Source organism: Ceratotherium simum, chromosome 3, assembly GCF_057802395.1.
Source record: "Ceratotherium simum simum isolate JZ-2026a chromosome 3, ASM5780239v1, whole genome shotgun sequence".
Lineage (NCBI taxonomy): Eukaryota > Metazoa > Chordata > Mammalia > Perissodactyla > Rhinocerotidae > Ceratotherium > Ceratotherium simum.
The window spans coordinates 46,225,710-46,245,508 of record NC_141902.1 but is presented as its reverse complement, the minus strand read 5'-3'; the positions used below and the strand labels follow the sequence as shown (position 1 = coordinate 46,245,508).

At 34.7% G+C, this 19,799-nt stretch overlaps 1 protein-coding gene across 1 annotated transcript in view; it reads left to right on the top strand.

Annotated features, from left to right (window-relative positions):
• Positions 1-19,799, top strand: part of TRPM7 (transient receptor potential cation channel subfamily M member 7) — a 94,362-nt gene that overhangs the window by 60,761 nt on the left and 13,802 nt on the right. The window contains exons 24-34 of the mRNA XM_014780713.2: positions 1,527-1,594; positions 2,641-2,700; positions 7,957-8,053; positions 10,229-10,299; positions 11,849-11,883; positions 14,050-14,075; positions 16,336-16,386; positions 16,466-16,531; positions 17,464-17,747; positions 17,876-17,958; positions 18,122-18,327. Of these exons, the coding sequence (XP_014636199.2) occupies positions 1,527-1,594; positions 2,641-2,700; positions 7,957-8,053; positions 10,229-10,299; positions 11,849-11,883; positions 14,050-14,075; positions 16,336-16,386; positions 16,466-16,531; positions 17,464-17,747; positions 17,876-17,958; positions 18,122-18,327 (1,047 nt within the window). The remainder of the gene's footprint in view (positions 1-1,526; positions 1,595-2,640; positions 2,701-7,956; positions 8,054-10,228; positions 10,300-11,848; positions 11,884-14,049; positions 14,076-16,335; positions 16,387-16,465; positions 16,532-17,463; positions 17,748-17,875; positions 17,959-18,121; positions 18,328-19,799) is intronic.

The window sequence follows — 19,799 nt, the reverse complement described above, 5'->3', positions numbered from 1 at the left end:
CCACTCATTTTTATACCCAGAGAGGAGAACATTTCAGAAAGGAATGATTCATTCTTATACCTCAGATAGCTCGAGTAAAATAAGGACTGAAAATATATATTTTTTTGCAATAACAGTATATTAATGACTTTGGTGAAAACTGTTTTAGTGAAGGAAGTGGTAGAGGGAGGAGCCAGATTATAGTGAAATAAAGTGCGAATAGGAGGAGGAAATGTAAAGGGTGACTGGGGGTGACTCTAAAAAGCTTGGCAGTGAAGGCAAGAAGAAAGAAATAACTAATATTGTGGTTTGTATGTTTGAAGTTTTTTATTTGTTTTGTTTTTAATGATGATGGAGACTTAAGCATATTTAAATGTTGAAGGTATGCTGTATGGAGGGAAAAGGTGAAGAGTGAATGCTTCATAGAGCTAGCCAGTCCCTAATATTTGGGAGAATATAATGTTCTAACAGTCTTCCTGTTAGGTTATTAAAGATTAAAATATTTAACAAAGAATTCTTAGAAAACAGCTTGGGTTGTTTTTGGAAATAATCGGAATGTTTCAAGGTGTGAATGAGGCCCTCTGTCCCTTTAGGTTTGAGTTTTTCCATCAGGTGACTTCCTAACCTTGTCTTTAACACTTGAGCCTTCTCACCCTAGAAATTTACCTAGTCATGGAACATGTATAAAGATTGTTCAGAGAATATGTTATGTCCATGTAAAATCTCTACAGTAAGGCCAACCCTGTAAGTTACCTAGGTACTGAGTTTGCTGATCTCTGCTGCTGGGCTACGTGGAGTTCACTGTGGATTTATAGAGACAACTTTGCCTACCTAAAATCTATCCTAATTTATTTGTTTTTGAGGAAGATTAGTCCTGAGATAACATCTGTTGCCAGTCCTCCTCTTTTTTGCTGAGGAAGATTGGCCCTGGGCTAACATCCATGCCCATCTTCCTCCACTTTTATGGGACGCTACCACAGTATGGCTTGATAAGCGGTGCGTAGGTCCATGCCCAGGATCCAACCCTGCAAACCCCAGGCCACCAAAGCAGAGCGTGCGAAATTAACCACTACACCACCAGGCCGGCCCCCCAATTTATTTTTTAAAAACACATTTTAGCCTGTTTGTTAATGTCTTGCCACTGGAATGGAGATAGATATCTATGTCTATATATATATGGTATGTGTATATATGTATATGTCATGCATATGTAATATATACTATATATAATGCTTTTATATTTTATTAACAGTAAAAATGATCGCTCTCCATTTTTCATTTTAATTTTCAAGCAGTTCCCTTCATATCACATGTTGGATTCTTTTAGGAGGCCTTTGACTTTTGCTGTTACTGTAAACTGAACTACTCATCTTCTTGACAGATATTTTCAATATTTATCAAAAGAGCTATGGGAAACTACAGAGCCATCAAAACTACTTGGAAAACAACATAAATCACTTGTTTGTATAGACTGTAGGCCATGACGTTATTTGATAGATAAGAAAAAACAAATTTTTTTGTTGTAATTTTTTTTTTTGCTCTTAAAGGACACAGAGATAGCATGGATTTACAGAAGTTTAAAGAAACGGCAAACAAGATAAAAGAAATGTTATCTGTAAGTAAATAGTTACAACAGTACAATTCAACTTTATTTCGCTATTTTGGAGTAGAGTTCAAAAGAGAAGTAAACATTTTTTTCAGTAAAAATGCAGTTTTAGGAGAGACCATCATCAACATGATCCCAAATATTTGAAGCTATACACAATTTGAAAAAAAGAAGAAACAACTGAGGAATATGAAAAAAGGTGCAAATAGCTTGCATTTTTTTATTAACTAAAATAAAAAACGTCACCTATTTAACATTTCTGTTTTTAAAAATACTTGTTCCTGTACATTTTCCATTGACTAAATACTTTTTGAACTCAACTCTTTCCCAGGCCCAAAAGTTTATTAGAACATAACCCTGGCTCTCAGGGAGGCTGTAGTCTAATAATAAAGAGCTGAATATGCCAGTAACTACAGTATAATGTGCAAGTGTAAGGTAATAAGTGTTTGTTAAATAAGTTTTAAAATGTATAGAATAACTGGTGAAAAAGGTGTGTTTCCCGGCTGAAAATTGGTTTTTATTGCTTAACTGTTGCTTTCATAGTTACCCATAACTATTTAGAGGCTTAAGGGTAATAACACAGCTGCACCGAGATAAGTAAAAGGATTGTGGAAGAGTGTTAAGCTTCTCTATCCCTTAAAGAACTTAAGTTGTGGAATGATCAAGTGACAAATAAAATGAAAACATTTTTCGTAAAGCTAAAGCCAAGGAAATGATAATGACATAATATAAGAGTTTCTGTGAATGACTGTTCCTCATTTGATCCATAGTTAATTGTGTAATTGCTCTCAAGACATATTAATTATTACCCTTCATATAAAAGGTAGACTGAAGTGCATTTTGATGATAGAAATACTAACATTTGTATTTTTAATAGCATATATTCTGATTCAAATATTGTACTAAAATGAATAACTTAGTTTAATGTCTGTTAATCAGATATTGTTAACTTAGTATTTAATTGGTGATTATATGCAAACTGAGATGTAATGATTACATGGGGTTCTTTTTCTTTCCATATTTGCCTTTAAGTTTGTATTTCTTACCTCAAATAGGACCAGCAGAATGACATAAGAAATACAATTATGGAGTATTCACATATGCGTAAATATCAGGTAAAGTTTCTTTGGTACATGTGAGAGTTAGAAAGTCAGCTTAAAATATGCATATACCTTTAGATGGAAGAAGTAGGTATTAGTTCAGTGGAGTTATAAGACTATAATTTGCATGATGTTTTGTAACCGTTTTAATTCTGTGGCATACTTCTAAAGATCAGAATTTTCCATTATATATGTAATGCCTTAAAGAGAAGGAGAGAACTAAATAAATGGATTAAGTGCATTTAGGTAGCCTTAGTTGACACATGATGAGGAAAAGAAAAAGAAGGGAAGAAGAAAGGAATGAGAAAAAGTAATAAGTAGAATGAAGACCAGACAGATCTCTACCAAAGTTGGTTTTATAATTCTTAAAATATAGACATGATATATCTACATTCCACATATGGTTTTTCTTGATCAGGTTTTAACTGAAGTGGTTTTTATACGTAAATGAAGTGTTTTATGGACCTTCGTAAGTTTCAGTAATGCTGTTTATAATTTGGAATTATTTAAGCTTAATAAAATTTCTTAGCACATTCTCTTTTTCCTAAATGCAAATATCCTTTCATTGAAAATCCAGACCCAGTATATTATTTAGTCCATGAGAGCTCAAGGCCTCTTATTTTAATCCTTCCTTATAGTAAAATTAACTGTTCAAGTGGGATGTACATTATAATTTGGGTAGTATATTTGTTCAGTTTTAATTAGTGAAAGTAATTTTTTAAATGTTTTAATTTTGTAGTTGGGTACTTGGAGTCCAAGAATTTAAGAGATATTTATTGATACCCTTTAGCAACTAGTAATAAAACTTACTAATATAGGCATTAGTGCCTGACATGGTATTTGACCCCAGGTTTGACTCCAAACCTGTGCACTTAAATGACTGTATCACAAGACTAGAGCTTTGTACTTATGTGTACTTGTTTAGAGGAGGGAAAATATTTCTAGCTGAAGATGTCAGAGAAAACTGCATAAAGGAGGTAGGATTTCTTAAAAGCTGTAGAAAGGTAGGCAGTTCTATAGACAAAAGGGTATTTCAGAGACAAAATGGCAGAGACAGAGGATATATAGAACATGGTAAAGGAAATGTTAGTTTGACTAGTGAATACGCTTATCATCTAAGGGAGTAGGAGATAGGGCTATAAAATGGTCCAGCATTAAGGGGGGATTAGAAGTATATTTCTTGTATGTGGGATGACTCTTCTCCATACAGTCATTTGGGAATATAGGCTAACACTGCCTCTTCCATCTTATGGCTCTGCCACCCACCAAGGTCCTGTAATCATTTGCATGCAGCTAACAGAAGGAAAAGGGAAAGAGAAGCACAGGAGGTTTTTGTGAGCCAGGCCTAGAAATAGCACACATCATTTGCTCTGAAATTTCAAAGGGAGAATACTTAGTCACATGCCATTGAAGATTTTTGATTATCCTTGTCGGACCATTAATCCAGCAACAGCATACAGGATGAATGGGAGAACCATAAGCACAGGAGATTATTGGGAAGTTTTAATCATAACTCAGGAGAGGAGTACTCAGATCTTGACATAGACGCATGGAAATGGAAAGAAAAGTTTCCAAGCCCAGATAATAGTGACTGTTGTGGTACCATGTGTAGAAATAGGCAAATTGGAAAGAATGTGAATTAGTATGGGAGGGATTAGATTCTGTTTAGAATAATTAAATGTGAGAGAACAGCAAGCCAGTAACATAGGAGTATCTAAATGATAGTTGAAAATGTAAGACTACAGCTTGAGAGAGAAACCAAGAGGAATGATATATACTGCCATAGGATATCTTCAAAAGAGAGAAGGTCAAGGTGAAGAGTAAACCTGAGATTCAGATGTTCCCACTTCTTGGGAATTAAGAAGAGAAAAAAGGTACAATGAGTTAACATTCATAGAGTGGCAGTTATGATATTGAAGCAGCCATCACAGAACCAATGCAGGAGAATTTCAAGAAGGGAGAATGTATAGTAGTTGCTGATACTTCAGAGAAGTCTAGAATAAGATCTTAGACCACTGAATTAAGTGGCCTACATGAATGCGATTTTAGTATATTGGAGGATGCAAAATAAAAATTGTGGAGATTGTAAGAGAATAGAGGAATTAATATCATTATATTCAACAGTAACAAAATGGTTCAAGAGCTTGAATGAGTAGCAGACTTATTAAAGGCTTTTGTTTTTTTCTTAATTTGCTTAGTAAATTTATGAATGTTTTAATATGAGGGAAAGGAACCAATAGGGAAACCAAAGTTTTTTTTTAAAATTGTATCTCTTGTTTTATCTTTGAGTTTCTTACAGGGAGAGAGAGCTGATTGGAATTATAATTTAGAAAGCAAGGGGACATAGAAGGAGTGAAATCAAGCACTCAAGGATGATATTCTTAGGAAGAAAAGTATAACTTCTTTTAAGATAGGAGGACTGACAGAGGATTGTCATATGGATATTTTGAGTTGGAAAGAAATCATGCTAAAACTCTTTAACTTATCACTTAAGATCTGTGTGTTTTATTGTATATAAATATACAAATTTTTTTTTAAATTAAAGGGGATAAAAGGTAATCTGGGGAATTCATTGATACTTTTAAGGCGTTTACTTTTCTAGTGAAGTTTGTGGAAGCTGGAGTGGAGTACACAAGGTAGAGAAGGTTTAGAGGAACCGTTGTGTGGAGTTGTTAAGAAGTCAAGAGAAAACCAAGAATATGACTTCTTAGCTACAGAGTTGAAAATAGCATGAATTTTTAGTAGCCATATCAACAGTTGGAGTTTTGCCAGGAAGACTGAGGGCTGGGGGTGGATATGGGGAAAGTAAATCTTTGGAGTAATTCTGACGAAAGAATTGGCATGACACCACAGTAAAAGGTTAGAACTGCTCATGAGGTGGAACTCTTAGAGTCGTCAAACTTAGCATGTCAAAACCTCAAATTCATCGTCATCTCCCTGCTCAGCAGACATACTTCTCCTCCTGTATTTTCTACCTCTCTTAATAACATCAGCATTCTAGTTTACCGAGGCAAAACGGCACTGCTAGTTCTCCTGCCAAATCTAACTGGTTTTGCTTCCTAAAAATTTTTTTTAGTATCTCTGCTCCTCTCAATCCTTAGTAGCAATTACCCTGACTTAGGCTGTCATGCTCTAATTTTTATTTTGTTGAACTTTTAAAATGTCTTTAACAAGGTGTCACAACAATTGAGAGAATTGTATCACCACACTCTGGTGGCATCATTTTCCTGTTGTGAAGCACTTAATGTGCATCGGAAATCATGTAGGATGAAAGCGTAAGCTATCAGGGTTTCTCCACAGGTTTCACCTTTTAGCAGTGAACCTATTAAATGAACTTAAAGCAGGAGTATGCTGAAAACTTTTCAGTGAGCAGATAACTTACTGGTAAAAACAAGAAGAAATTACAAGTTTCTGTGAGTGGGCAGAAAAGTGGTGGCTATGCTTTGAATTCAACAATTTTGAGCAATTAGAGGAAAAGAACTGAAACTGTAATAATAGAATAATGAGTTCTAGCTCATGATGATCGGAGACTGAGTTCTTGAACATTTGTGAGTTATACACCCCTTTGAAAATCTAATAAAAACTACAGACCCTCTTCCCAGAAAAATGCACATACATAAAATTTTTTCTATTAAAGTGTAGAGTTTTAGAAATAACTTGAAGCCCACTCATTAATTCCATGCTAGAATTTCTGTCACAGAACCATCGTTCTGTGAAACTGATATGTCATTGCATCAAAGGGTGTATATCAAGGAAAGTACTTAAATAAAGCAAATAAGAAATAGCTAGAACTGTTTCCAAAAGAAACAACTAAAATCAGAAAGGAAATTAAGAATTGCTTGGTGACTACAGGAAGAAGGTTAGTACTCTTTTGCTCAGTTGTATAAATCAGCTGTAGTATGAAGAGTGTGGAGCATGGAGCATCTAAAGTTTTAAATTTATTTAATGAAGGTATAGTTTATTGTGGTAGTAATATTTTTAAACTCACTGTTTCTGAGAGGTGATAGAGGTTTGGAAGTATTTTAAAGTTGCATAGGGGTGGGCCCCGTGGCTTAGCGGTTAAGTGTGTGCTCTCTGCTGCTGGCGGCCGGGGTTCGGATCCCGGGCGCGCACTGATGCACCGCTTCTCCGGCCATGCTGAGGCCGCGTCCCACATACAGCAACTAGAAGGATGTGCAGCTATGCCATACAACTATCTACTGGGGCTTTGGGGGGAACATAAATAAATAAATAAAATCTTAAAGTTGCATAATAGTGTGACCTCTTTATAGTTGAAGAGAGGAAACATCATGAAGGTATCAGATCTTCCCCATATTTTAATGCAATTCATTACTTCATCTGGAAAAATGAATAGGTAAAAAGAAGAAAGTGAGGGAGAGTTGGTTATTAGATACTAAAATATTATACAGGTAGAGTAGTTGAAACACGAATATTTAGCAAAACATTTTGGTGACTCCAAAATAACCCTTCTACAAATAAGAATTTAATAAGAAGGGTTGGATTAGAAATTGATGAGAAAGGGAATGCTTTGTTGATAAATACAAATTGGACAATTAGGTAGAAATTTGGAAAAGTCTTATGTTCTCATATCACTTTATAAGCTCTGATGAATCCCAGATTTTAAAGTAAAAATTCAAATCATAAAAAACTTAAAAAAATAGAAATGTTAAGTCAGTAAAGCCAGGAGGGCTTTCTAAACGTACAAAGAATAGAAAATATTAAGGGAAGGATGCAAAGAGATTTAAGTACCTAAAAATGTAAAGCATACATAAGTCAAAACAAATTTGAAAAAAAAATTGAAATTTGACAAATAATAATCATATAGATCTTTGTTATGTAAACAGCTCATACAAATCAATAAGAAGGCTACCAAAACTGCCAAAATGAAGTCACCCCTCCACTCCTTCTCCCTCCAAATCGTCCATGTTAGTGTAAAATAGTAGCTTTTTCTTTTTTCAGAGAATTGATAAATGTTTTATTATTTTCCCTACCTTTTCCTGTTTTTTCCCCCAAATTTTTTATGAACTTGTATTACTATGAAAAAGGAGTCATTCAGATGGATTTATGAACTGTAAGCAGGTTAGCGTATTTTGATGCAATTTTGGGGATTGACATTAAAGAAAGTAACTGTAATCTGTACTATACCTTCTGGTGTCCAGGTAGAATAAAGCATATTGAGCTAATAAATCTAGAGGCTCTCATACTACTTAGAACAGTGATTTGAAATTCAGTTCAATTGTTTTCAAATTTTGTCTTATGTACAATATGCAGAATGATATTCCTTCTGAAAACACTTTGAAACACGTGAGGTCTCATGCTGGATTTACTGAGTGTCACAAAACTTCTCTTCCTCTTCATTCAGAACAAGGTAAGTGTTTTGATACTTGAATTATCTTAGCAACTATACTCATTTAAGCTTTAAATGTATTTTATGTGTATCATACCACCTGAGCAATGAATGTTTCGATAGTCAGAAAATGAAGATTCTGGTCCGTCATTGTTGCTGTAACCTTGAATAAAACACAATCCTAATGTTCTAATATTTTTTACAAATTGTTTAATCCCTAAAGATAAAATATAAAGATGTGCTTTTTACAGGTCTGATGTCTTTAACTTTTACAAATGAATCTGTTGTGTTTATTCTGTATAGTCATTTCGTCAACATATTTTTCTAATTTAACTTTTAAAAATAGCTAATACATTTATTTGGTTCAAAATTAAAATAGACACACACAAGCACTTTGAAAATCAGTCTCCCTCACTCCAGCCCCACACATAACACTGTTATTTTTGTTTATCCTCTAGTTTCATGCTTATACAATCATATATGACAATATAGTTGTTCTCTCTCTCATCTTTTACACAAAAGGTAGCATACCATACATATTGTTCTGCACCTTTCATTTTTCATTTAAAAATTAAATGGCCTGGGGGTGTTTCCATATCATGCTTTTTATGAGTCAAAGTTATATATGCACGTAAATTTACTGTTATTCAACCTTTCAATTATGTGCCTATAGTAACAGATTAAAGGAAAAAAATCATATGATCATCTCAATAGCTGCAGAAAAGGCATTTGATGAAATTCAACATCCATTCATGATTAAAACTTTTAGAAAAGGAAGAATAGAATGGAGTTTTCCTTAATCTGAATAAAGAGTATCTACAAAACGTTATCACAAATATTATACTTCATAATGAAATACTGAAAGCTCAAGATGGGGAACAAGACAAGGATTCTGGCTATTGCCGTTCCTATTTAACATTCTAGCCAGAGAGATAAGGGAAGAAAAATAAATGGTAGAAGGGTTCGGAGGGAAGAAATAAAACTCATTATTTTCGGATAACATGGATGTTATTTCTAAAGTTAGCATGCTTATAATTTTGCATCCTTGTATGTCAGTTTTAGACAATATCTATTGACCTCCCACTAAAGAAGGCAAGGATTGACCTCTTTTTTTCCCCTTGCTCTCTGTTCCCAAAACACATGCCTTTACCCTTTCCCCACCAATGTAGTTAGATCATAATTTTGGCTAGATCAACACTAGATTCTCTGCTATTTGACTACATTTCTTCAGGTTACTCAGATATATAATGTATTCTGTCAGCTGCATCATCTTGAAAAAGTTTTGCCCAGAGTCTTCTAATGTACTTCAGTCTGGTCTTTTTGCCCTCTACACTTGGAATACAACTTTTGTTCTACGATTTCCCTTCACTAGTCATCTGAGGTTTTCCTTTATTGTATCATGAAGTTGTAAATTCTCTCCAAGTTAATTTGTTCTTTGACATTCTGACTATTTTTTTAAAAATAGGCTTAATTCTGAAGTTTGTTTGGGGTAAACAAGATATGACAAAGGTGGCATCTTAAATCAGAAGGGAAAGATGAACTATTCTTTTTTTTCCATTACTGTCAAATGATGTATATATAAGATTATTAATTTCAACATTGTTTGTTGTAGCAAGAGATTGAAATGAGACCAAATGTCCATCAGTAGGAGTTTAGTTAAATAAATTTTTGTATATGCATAGTATGAAGTTCAGTGTAGCATCAAAATAGAATAGAGAAGTCCTCTGAGTACTGATAAAGATCTCCAAGCTTGAAGTTAAAAAACCAACAGCAAAAACCCCCAAGATATATAATATATATTATTATGCTACCATTTCTGTAAAAAAAAAAAAATATATATATATATATATATATATATATATATATATATATAGGAGGGGAGTATATACACACACACAAACAAACAAAATATCCCTGGAAGGGTACACGAGAAATTAGAAAGCAGGGGAAGAGCAAGACTTTTTCCTTTATACTCTTTTGTTTCTTAGTGCCTTTTCAGAAAAATAAATTGAATAATTTTGATGTCCTGCCAAGATACCTGTGGGCCTCATGTAATGCTTATGTTCAGCAGTGTTAGGAACAGGATAAGTTAATCTTATGAAAGTTATACTATGCCTAGAAACACTTTGTGTTTGGTTAACTGGTATTTTTAAAAATTTTAGTTGTGTAACTTTTTTTTTTTTTTTTTTCTCTAAGTGGAAAGTAGCAGTAGAAGGCCATCTGCAGAGGAAACTCATGAAGTAGATTCCAAAGCAGCTTTATTACCGGTTTGTACATTTCAGTTAAACAAATGTATATTTTTAAATACCATATTAGAGAAGAGCTAAAAGATGATGATATTTGAGATTATATCTAGCTTTCAAAAAAAACTTTTACCCTAGAAAACTGACATCAGTGCATGTGTAGCAGTTATATAAGAGTTTCTTCCTGTAGTGAATAGTCAGAAATTTTTAAAGAAAAATTTACGCAAAAGAAAGGCAGGAATTTCTGTTTAAATTGAAACTAATTATATCAGGTCATTCTCAGCCAGTTGAGGTAATATTTGATTTTACAAACACTCTTTAAAAGCAGACTCTGGCAACCAAGACAAATAGCTTGGGAGAAAGGATAAAAATTGCTCCTTTGTAGTCAAGTATAGAAATGAGTGATCATAATTATGATGCTGGATTGTCAAGAACATATTAACTTACATTCTGCTGTAAGGAGATAGATTGTATTATTAAAAATCATGTTATTAAAAATAACTGTTTCAATGGGGAAAGGGGGTTAGTGAACACAGAGTTTAACAATTCCTCCTTTCTGGAAGGACCTATCCCGAACCTGAGTTGCACAATTTTGCCACAGAGCTCCGTTGAATATGATTTCACAGTGCCAAATTGTTAAACTAATGGGAGTAAACTTAGACAAACAGTAGGAGATTGCTAATAACTTGAGAGCAGAATTATTGGTTACAAATTATAAAATAAGTATGATTAAAGTTATTAAAGACAGAAAGTATTACAAATATGAAAAAAAGAAAAGATACTACTCAAAAAGACTAGCAAATTTGAAAACAATCTAGAAATAAAAAATAACTCAGTGGGCGTTAAAATAACAGGTTAGGCAAGCTGAACAGAGAAGTACGAATTTGGACCAGAATGTAACAGGAATTATAATTAGATGGAAAATGTATGAAAGGTAAAGAGACATGGAAAATAAATTGGCCTTGAGAGAGTAGACAGAATTTGAAGAGATTATAAATGGCTTAGAATTTTCCAAATTGATGAAATATATGAGGATTCAAATTCAAGAAGCGTTAAGTCCCAAACTGGGAAAGTAAAAATAAATCCACACCTAGAAATATCATTATGAAACTGCAGAATAAAAACCATAGGCACATACACAGAAAAAGCCTTCACTGAAATATGCCTGAATGTTATTAGTAATTTTCTTTATTCACAGTTTGCATGATTTTAATTTTTCCCTTTATACTTGGATATGCTTTTCTTTTGGCAATGGGCACATATTTTCAGAGTCATAGAAACAAATGTATATTTTAAGAAAAAAATTATCATCAGAAACAACTGACTGGACTATAATTATGTTGTAGGAAATAACACTAGTGAAATTCTTTATTCCACCTTATGGAATGGCCTTATGGTAATTATATCCATTTGTTATCTTATTAGTTCAGTTATATGAAACAAGGACTTCATTGATTTTTCAGCCCTTCATTCTTAAAACATACTATAGGAAAAAAACCACGGTTAAACAGTTATGCTTCATCTAGAGATTTTTTTTCTTTAACTTTTTGTTTGTGTTTGGTTTTTACTAAAGGATTGGTTACAAGATAGACCATCAAACAGAGAAATGTAAGTAAGCCTTTTCTCATCATTAGCCTGAAAAGTATCATAGTTATTGAATGTTGTCTTTTTTCTGCTATTCGCATCATCTCTTTAACACTCCTTTATCTATGGATGATGATTATTTTAGCATCTCCTATCTTTACATAGAAGAAATTAGGGGAACTCATTTATTATGAGTTAATGTATACATTTAAATTTTTAATTTTGTTTAGTTATACTATAATTACAACTCTACTAAACTCTTCCTTATAATGATACAATTATGATTTTATTAGTCCTGTTTCCAACTTGCTCTTGAATAAATTTATTCAAAGACCTAGTTTGACACTTTATTTTTTATTTATTTTTTGTGTGTGTGTGAGGATGATCAGCCCTGAGCTAACATGCCTGCCAATCCTCCTCTTTTTGCTGAGGAAGACTGGCCCTGAGCTAACATGCGTGCCAATCTTCCTCTACTTTATGTGGGACACCGCCACAGCATGGCCTGACAAGCGGTGCATTGGTGCGCGCCCGAGATCCAAACCCAGGCGGCCAGCAGCGGAGCGCCCGCACTTAACTGCTAAGCCACAGGGCCGGCCCCCTAGTTTGACACTTTAGTTTTGCATTTACTTAACTTCTCTGCCCATCATTCTGATCAACAAACCTTGCATCTGCTTTTGGAAAACACTTGGATAATAGAGCAGTAATACACAGTATACTTTAGAAAACCTGCATACAGGGATATCCACTAGAAAGCTGATGTGGTAATCCAGAACAAAAAGTAGAAACTAAAGGCAGTCCGATAGGTAATCATCCCCAGAAAATGAAAATTTTTAGTACAGGTTAAACATAAAGAAGAATCAAAGATAATCTCTGTGTTTCCAGCCTGGGAATTAATATTTAGGATTCCAAGGGACATTTAAGAAAAATGTCATCTTGTTTTGACACCCATTTGGTACTGGAAGCGTGGTAGAGTTACTCTCTGATATGGACTACTTGAGAAGGGAAGCCAATATGAGGGAAATTATTATATATTCTACAATGTTTTCCCCATTTTCTTCTGTGCATCAGAAATAGATGTGTATAAATAGAGAAGAAAATAAACCAAGTGCCTTTGGTTTGCAGTTCAAATTCTTTGGGTATCCTGGCCCTAGATGGCGTTTGGACCTATCTGTAATCAGATCTCTTCAGAGAATAATGTCTTTTATAACCAAAACTGTAGGATGTAGAGACAGAATGGATACTTGAAGTTAATGTTAATTCAGCTAACAAGAGAACATTGTCTTACAGAATACTGACCCATTGAAGTACCCAGAAAGGTGGATTTGATCAGTGCTCTTTGGGTGCTGAGAAAAGAGTAGTTTTCAGCAGCAGACAAAAGGATGATGCTAGCATCAAAATACTTCCTATAAAAAAATTTTATATTATTAAGATGAAAATCAATAGACATCAGGATCAGATTGAATGTAAGAGCTAGAAAGAGACTGCACAGGTCCTCTACTCCAGAGGGCCTTTCTGGATCTAGTCCTTTTAGTCCTGAGCAAGGCCACATAGCTGTGTAATGGGAGAGCTAAGCCTCTATCCCATTTTTTCTTAATTCCCATGTCACTCTCCTTTCTACTACACTTCTCTCTCTAATTTGCACTGCAATCCGTGGAATTAATAAAACCTCTACTTGGTATCAATATATGTTGTTATAAATAAATATATTGAACATTGGAAACACATTTTTTCAGCATTAGAAATTGAGTTTTGCAAAAGGACGTCTGTTTGCTATTCTCTTAGTTCTTTGCCCATCAATTCTATTGAAGTGTTTTTAGAATCCTGCAAAGTATTTCAAGGTGTTGTTTTAGTACTGGAATGAATCTCCACAACAGAGAAGTCATGGAATATTTTACTCTTCTAGTACTGAACCTTCAGTTTGGCACCAAACTATGAATAATATTTATGTAGGCATAAATTGGAGGTACAAGTTTTTAATAAAGTATAGGCATGTGGATATATACATATCCATTATGAATTTGGCTTAAAGGAAATGGCAAATATTCAAACAAAAGTGAATCTGAATCTCACAGTTCCTTTAATAATGTTATATTAAATAATCAAATAACTTCATAAAATAAAAAATTATGTGGTAGCCAAAACTGAAATTGTGGCACAAGTTTTATAACATATTTTTTGATATTTCTTTAGGCCATCTGAAGAAGGAACATTAAATGGTGAGTCTATGTGGTAGATTTAATGTGAAGAAATGAGGATCATATATGATCTATTATAGCAAATACCACGTTATCCTGGGTAAGAAATTTTAGACTTCATGTTTGACAAAGCCAAGGTGGTAAAAAGTTCTTCTGCTTCAGCTGGTTTCTCTTCAATATAGATGTTTCACAAACACATGAACTCACCATGTGAATGATAATCTATGTACTGTCACCACACCCCCCTTCATCCCTGCTCCCCAGCCTGCGCCTTCCCTTATATTCCCTGTTTTAGCAAATGATACTCTTTGAGTCGACTAGGTGAACCCTGAGAGGGAGTTAGTCTTGATCCCCTTGACCTTGCACTCACAAAGTCCTGTTGTATTTACCTCAAATATCTCTAGAATCCATCCTCCACTGTACATCCTGCTGCTGCTCTCAGTTCACACCTTCATCGTTTTTTGAATTTTTTGTTGAAGTATGATATGCATACAGAAAAGTGCAGATAAGCCTCCACCTCAGTGAATTCTCACTGCGTATTCCCCTGTAATCAGCACCCTGATCACAAAACAGAGTTTTGCCAATATCCCAGTTCCTTGTGTCCTCTTCTTGTTATACTTCCTGCCCCTAAATATCACAGTAGGTTAGTTTTACTTGTGTGTATGTATGTGGGTGTGGGTGTGGGTATGTGTGTGTATATATATATACATGAAATATATAAATGGAGTCATACAATATTTACTCTCTGTGTCTGGCTTCTTCCTAATATATGTTTATGAGATGCATCAATATTGTCTATAGTGGTAGTTTGTGCATTCTCACTACTATACAATATTTCCTTGTGTGAATATACTGAGTTTATTTATCCATTCTACTATTTGATGGGCATTTCAGTAGCCCAGTGTATGGCTATTATGAATAGTGCTGCTGTGAGCATTCTTGTTTGTGTTGTTTGGTAAACATAGGTATTTATTTTCTGTTGGCTATATACCTGGGAGTGGAATTGCTAGGTGGTAGGGTATGCATATGTTCACATTTAGTAGTTACTGCCAAAAAGATTTTCAAAGTACTTGTGCCAGTTTGGGCTCCCTTCCAGTCTATCTTCTATTCTGCCACCAAAATGATTCTTCTAAAAGATCTGATCTTGTCACTCCTCTGCTTTACATTTTTCCCACTGTCATTGGATAAAATTCAGTATCCTTTCTTAGCATTGCATATTTGACTCTTAACAATTTGGTATTTCCTGCTTCTGTAGCTTTACCTCCTACAGGTATGCCTGTACTCTTCCTCATTAATTTGCGATCGTGGTTGCATATCTGAATGCTTATAGAGAATCACTTGTATGATGACACAAACCTACAGAATTAGAATATTTTGAAGTGAGATCTGGGTAAGTGTATGTTGAAAAAGCCTCACAGGATTCTGATCCCTGTATAAAATTAGTATTGAAAACCACTGTTCTATTCATACTAAACAACTTGCAGTTTCTCAAGTATAGCATGCACTTGAACAATTCCATGCCTTTGCAAATGTTGCCCTCACCACACCACTACCTTCCAGACTACTCTTTTTTTCCCCGTTCTCTTCCTCTGAGTAGGTCTTCAACCAGGAGGCATTTGGTTACCCTCTTCTATTGTTCTGTAGTGTGTGTGTGTGTGTGTGTGTGTACATACGTATATCTACACACACACATATATGTATTTTATACTTATCACACAGTATTAAAACTGTTGACTAACTTCCTTGTCCTGCAAGACAATAGGTTCTTTTTCATTTATATTCTAGAGATTTAACACATAGCAGATTCAATTTATTCTGCATCTGTCTCACTACAGTTAAAAAGTAAAGTCCTCAAATACATTTAGAGATGGAGTAGGGGCTTTTTTGGTATGTTTCACATTCCAGGAGTTCATCTTCTCATGGTCAACCCATTAAAATGATTATATGGCTATAGGCCCTAGTCCCCAAAGGTCTAAAACTAAGAGATAAAAATATTTTTTTTTGAGTGGGAGTTCTAGGAAGAATGCAGTTTATGAAAGGAAAGCATGAAGCGTCAGTGCTTTTGCCCTTCCAGGTGTCTGAGTGCAGTTACCACTAAGCTGGCATAATGAAATAGGGTAGTATAGCGCATGATGGACATATTTTATTCCTGTTTTTTCTGTTTTTGTGAAGAGAGCTTTACATGAAGGAAACTTAGGATGATTATAAGAGAATGTATGAGCAAAATTGATGCTGCGTTAGTAGTTTTAAAAGGATCTCATTTGTTTATTTGCCGTTTTAGGTCTCGCTTCTCCATTTAAGCCAGTTATGGATACAAATTACTATTACTCAGGTCAGTAATATTAAAAACAAAATTTAGTAATATTTTGAGCTTTCAGGGATTTCATTATTTCTCTTTCGTTTTTATGCAGCTGTGGAAAGAAATAATTTGATGAGATTATCCCAGAGCATTCCATTTACACCTGTGCCTCCAAGAGGTAAATCTGAAAAGTAAAGAAATAAAAGAGAAAATAAACTCTTTATTAATATGTGGTTTTAGCTATAATATAGAACATAGATGGTGACAGAAAGAAGGACAATCACATTAAGAAGTGTCAATTTCATATAAATTTTAGTTATCCTGACTACTACAAGAGTCACTCATGCTTAAATAGAAGGAAGCATCAGAAGTATTGAATTTCTCAGGGCCGGCCCGGTGGCCTAGTGGTCAAGTTTGCAGGCTCCGTTTCAGCGGCCCGAGGGTTCACAGGTTTGGAGGTTCGGATCCCGGCACGCACTGCTGCACCGCTTGTCAAGCCATGCTGTGGTGGCGTCCCATATAAAGTGGAGGAAGATGGGCACGGATGCTAGCCCAGGGTCAATCTTCCGTGGCAAAAAGAGGAGGACTGGCATCAGATGTTAGCTCAGGGCTGACCTTCCTCACAAAAAAAATAAATAAGTAAACTCTTTAAAAAAAAAAAAAAGTATTGAATTTCTCTGTTTCTGGCATATCCATTAGCAGTGGTGTATTCTAATTCAGGAAAGCTCTTGATCCATTGTCTGGTAATGAAAGCATAGATAAATTGATATCACAGAGTTTATGTGACAGATAGTTCTAACCTCTTGTCTAAAAGTTGAATTTAGAAATGTTTAAAAGTCCAGTTGCTTTCTAAAAGTTTTTCTCGAAAATGTTCACAGTTTCAAAACTTACCATTACTAAATTCACATGAATTTAGAGATATTGGTAGATTTCTGGATTTCTGAGCATTTGTTGCCCTTAAACGTCTTTTATAAAACTACAACTTGGTCCATCTCATCTTTTATTCCTTACTTACTCTTAACCAAAGATACCTGATTTTTATTTTTATTCTACCATCTCATTTTTAAAGAGTCACGATTTGACTTTAAAATGTGTCCATTCATGTTGCAGGTGAACCTGTCACAGTGTATCGCTTGGAAGAGAGTTCACCCAACACACTGAATAATAGCATGTCTTCTTGGTCACAGCTAGGCCTCTGTGCCAAAATAGAGTTTTTAAGTAAAGAAGAGATGGGAGGAGGTTTACGGAGAGCTGTCAAAGTACAATGTACCTGGTCAGAACATGACATCCTCAAATCAGGGCATCTTTATATTATCAAGTCTTTTCTTCCTGATGTGATTAACACATGGTCAAGTATTTATAAAGAAGATACGGTTCTACATCTCTGTCTCAGAGTAAGTGCTAGTGAATGCATAACAGTTGAACATTATTTGAGCTTCATGTTTTCACTTCTAAAGTATGATAAACCAAGTAAAGTCTTGGTTTCAGTGTTGAACAAGGGTTTGTTTTTTCTGTTCTGTAGGAAATTCAGCAACAAAGAGCAGCACAAAAGCTCACATTTGCCTTCAACCAAATGAAACCCAAATCCATACCGTATTCTCCAAGGTAAATCTTTAAATTTTTCTGGGATCTTTTAGTGTTATGTGGATTGCATTCTCTTTTGACTTTCATTATTGATGATGAATATTTAATTATTTACCCATTTTAACAAACAATTAAAATTTTATTAACAAAACTACTAGTAATGTCTATAACTATTTTTCGTAAGGTTCCTTGAAGTTTTCCTGCTGTATTGCCATTCAGCAGGACAGTGGTTTGCTGTGGAAGAATGTATGACTGGAGAATTTAGAAAATACAACAATAATAATGGCGATGAGATTATTCCAACTAATACACTGGAAGAGATCATGCTAGCCTTTAGCCACTGGACTTATGAATATACAAGAGGGGAGTTACTGGTACTTGATTTACAAGGTAAATTTATTAAAATATTGCTGAAGTGAAATTGTGCAATAGCTTCTGACCTATTCGTGTGTTATGAGTGATATACAGAAATCTGCTAATTTATAGATAGGTAAAATCTTAGGGCAGTAGAAGCTGTTTAAAAAACAAGTCAATAACAGCCGTAGCATATAGCCATTTGAGCCCTGAAGAGTGGGATTGGCTATCTTAATTGTTATTTAAGGAGTACAGATGTTTTGATAAGCACAAACATGTGCTTTCCTATGCTACTCTTAGATGTGTAGCCTTAATCTTTTGAAAGTATAAAAGACCATTTCTTTAAAACAATAAGAAGTATCTCTCTTATTCCTGATGTTTATGTTATCTTTTGCCATAACTAAACTACCTGAATATTTGGTGGATTAAAATAACCATTTTATTTGTTTACAGTTGTCTGGTTCTGGAATTTGGACAGGACATAGTAGGGGTGGCTCATCTCTCCTGTCCCTTCGGAGGGTTCAAATGGCTGGAGACTAGCTTGCACAGCTTGACTGGAGTCAAATGTCTGAGGTCTTTGTTCATTGACAGCTGAATTCTCAGTTTTCCACCAAGGATCTCTCCACATGGCTAGCTAACTTGGGCTTTCTCATAGCATGGTAGTTTCAGGTAGTTACACTGCTTCCATGGCAGCTGGCTTCCTCCAGAGAGAAAGCTGAAACTCTTAGGGCTAGGCCCAGAACTGGCCCAGATCCCTTCTGCTACATTTTATTGGTTAAAGCAAGTAATAATGACAGCTCAGATTCAAGAGGTAGGAAATAGATTCCAGCACTTGGTGGGTGGAGCAGCATGTATACAAGGAGGGAAAAAATGATCATTGCCATCTTTATAGATAGAGTCTGTCATACATGTAAAAGAAAGAAGAAGAAATTGTGGCTGAGAGAGGGCAGATTTGCTTAATGTCCGTGCAGCTTCACAGCAGGGTCAAAGGAAAGTACAATTGAGCAAGTTGCCAGCTTTGTCTGGGTGGTACTTTCACGTTATAGCTTCCATAATTTTTTTGCCTAAAGTTCAGCCTTAATTTCAAATGTCAACACAGACTAGATTTCAAAATCACATAGGAACAACTGTTTAGAATATTCATCAGTTGATGACTTCTTTCATTATATATATACTCACAAATATGAAAGATTTGTTAAAAGCAAACAGTTGGTATTTCTTCAGCTTAAGAAAGAAAATCTGTGTGAACGTAATTGTTCTTTTTTCAGTAGTTCATCATTTTACATAAATGATTAAGTGGTATATGTAGTGAAAATTCTTATGTATGATATTAGGCTAATCCAATTAAGTGAAAAGGATCTTAGTTAAAGTATATTCTTTTTTTCTTTTTTTGTGAGGAATATCAGCCCTGAGCTAACATCCATGCCAATCCTCCTCTTTTTCCTGAGGAAGACTGGGCCTGGGCTAACATCTGTGCCCATCTTCCTCCACTTTATATGGGACGCCGC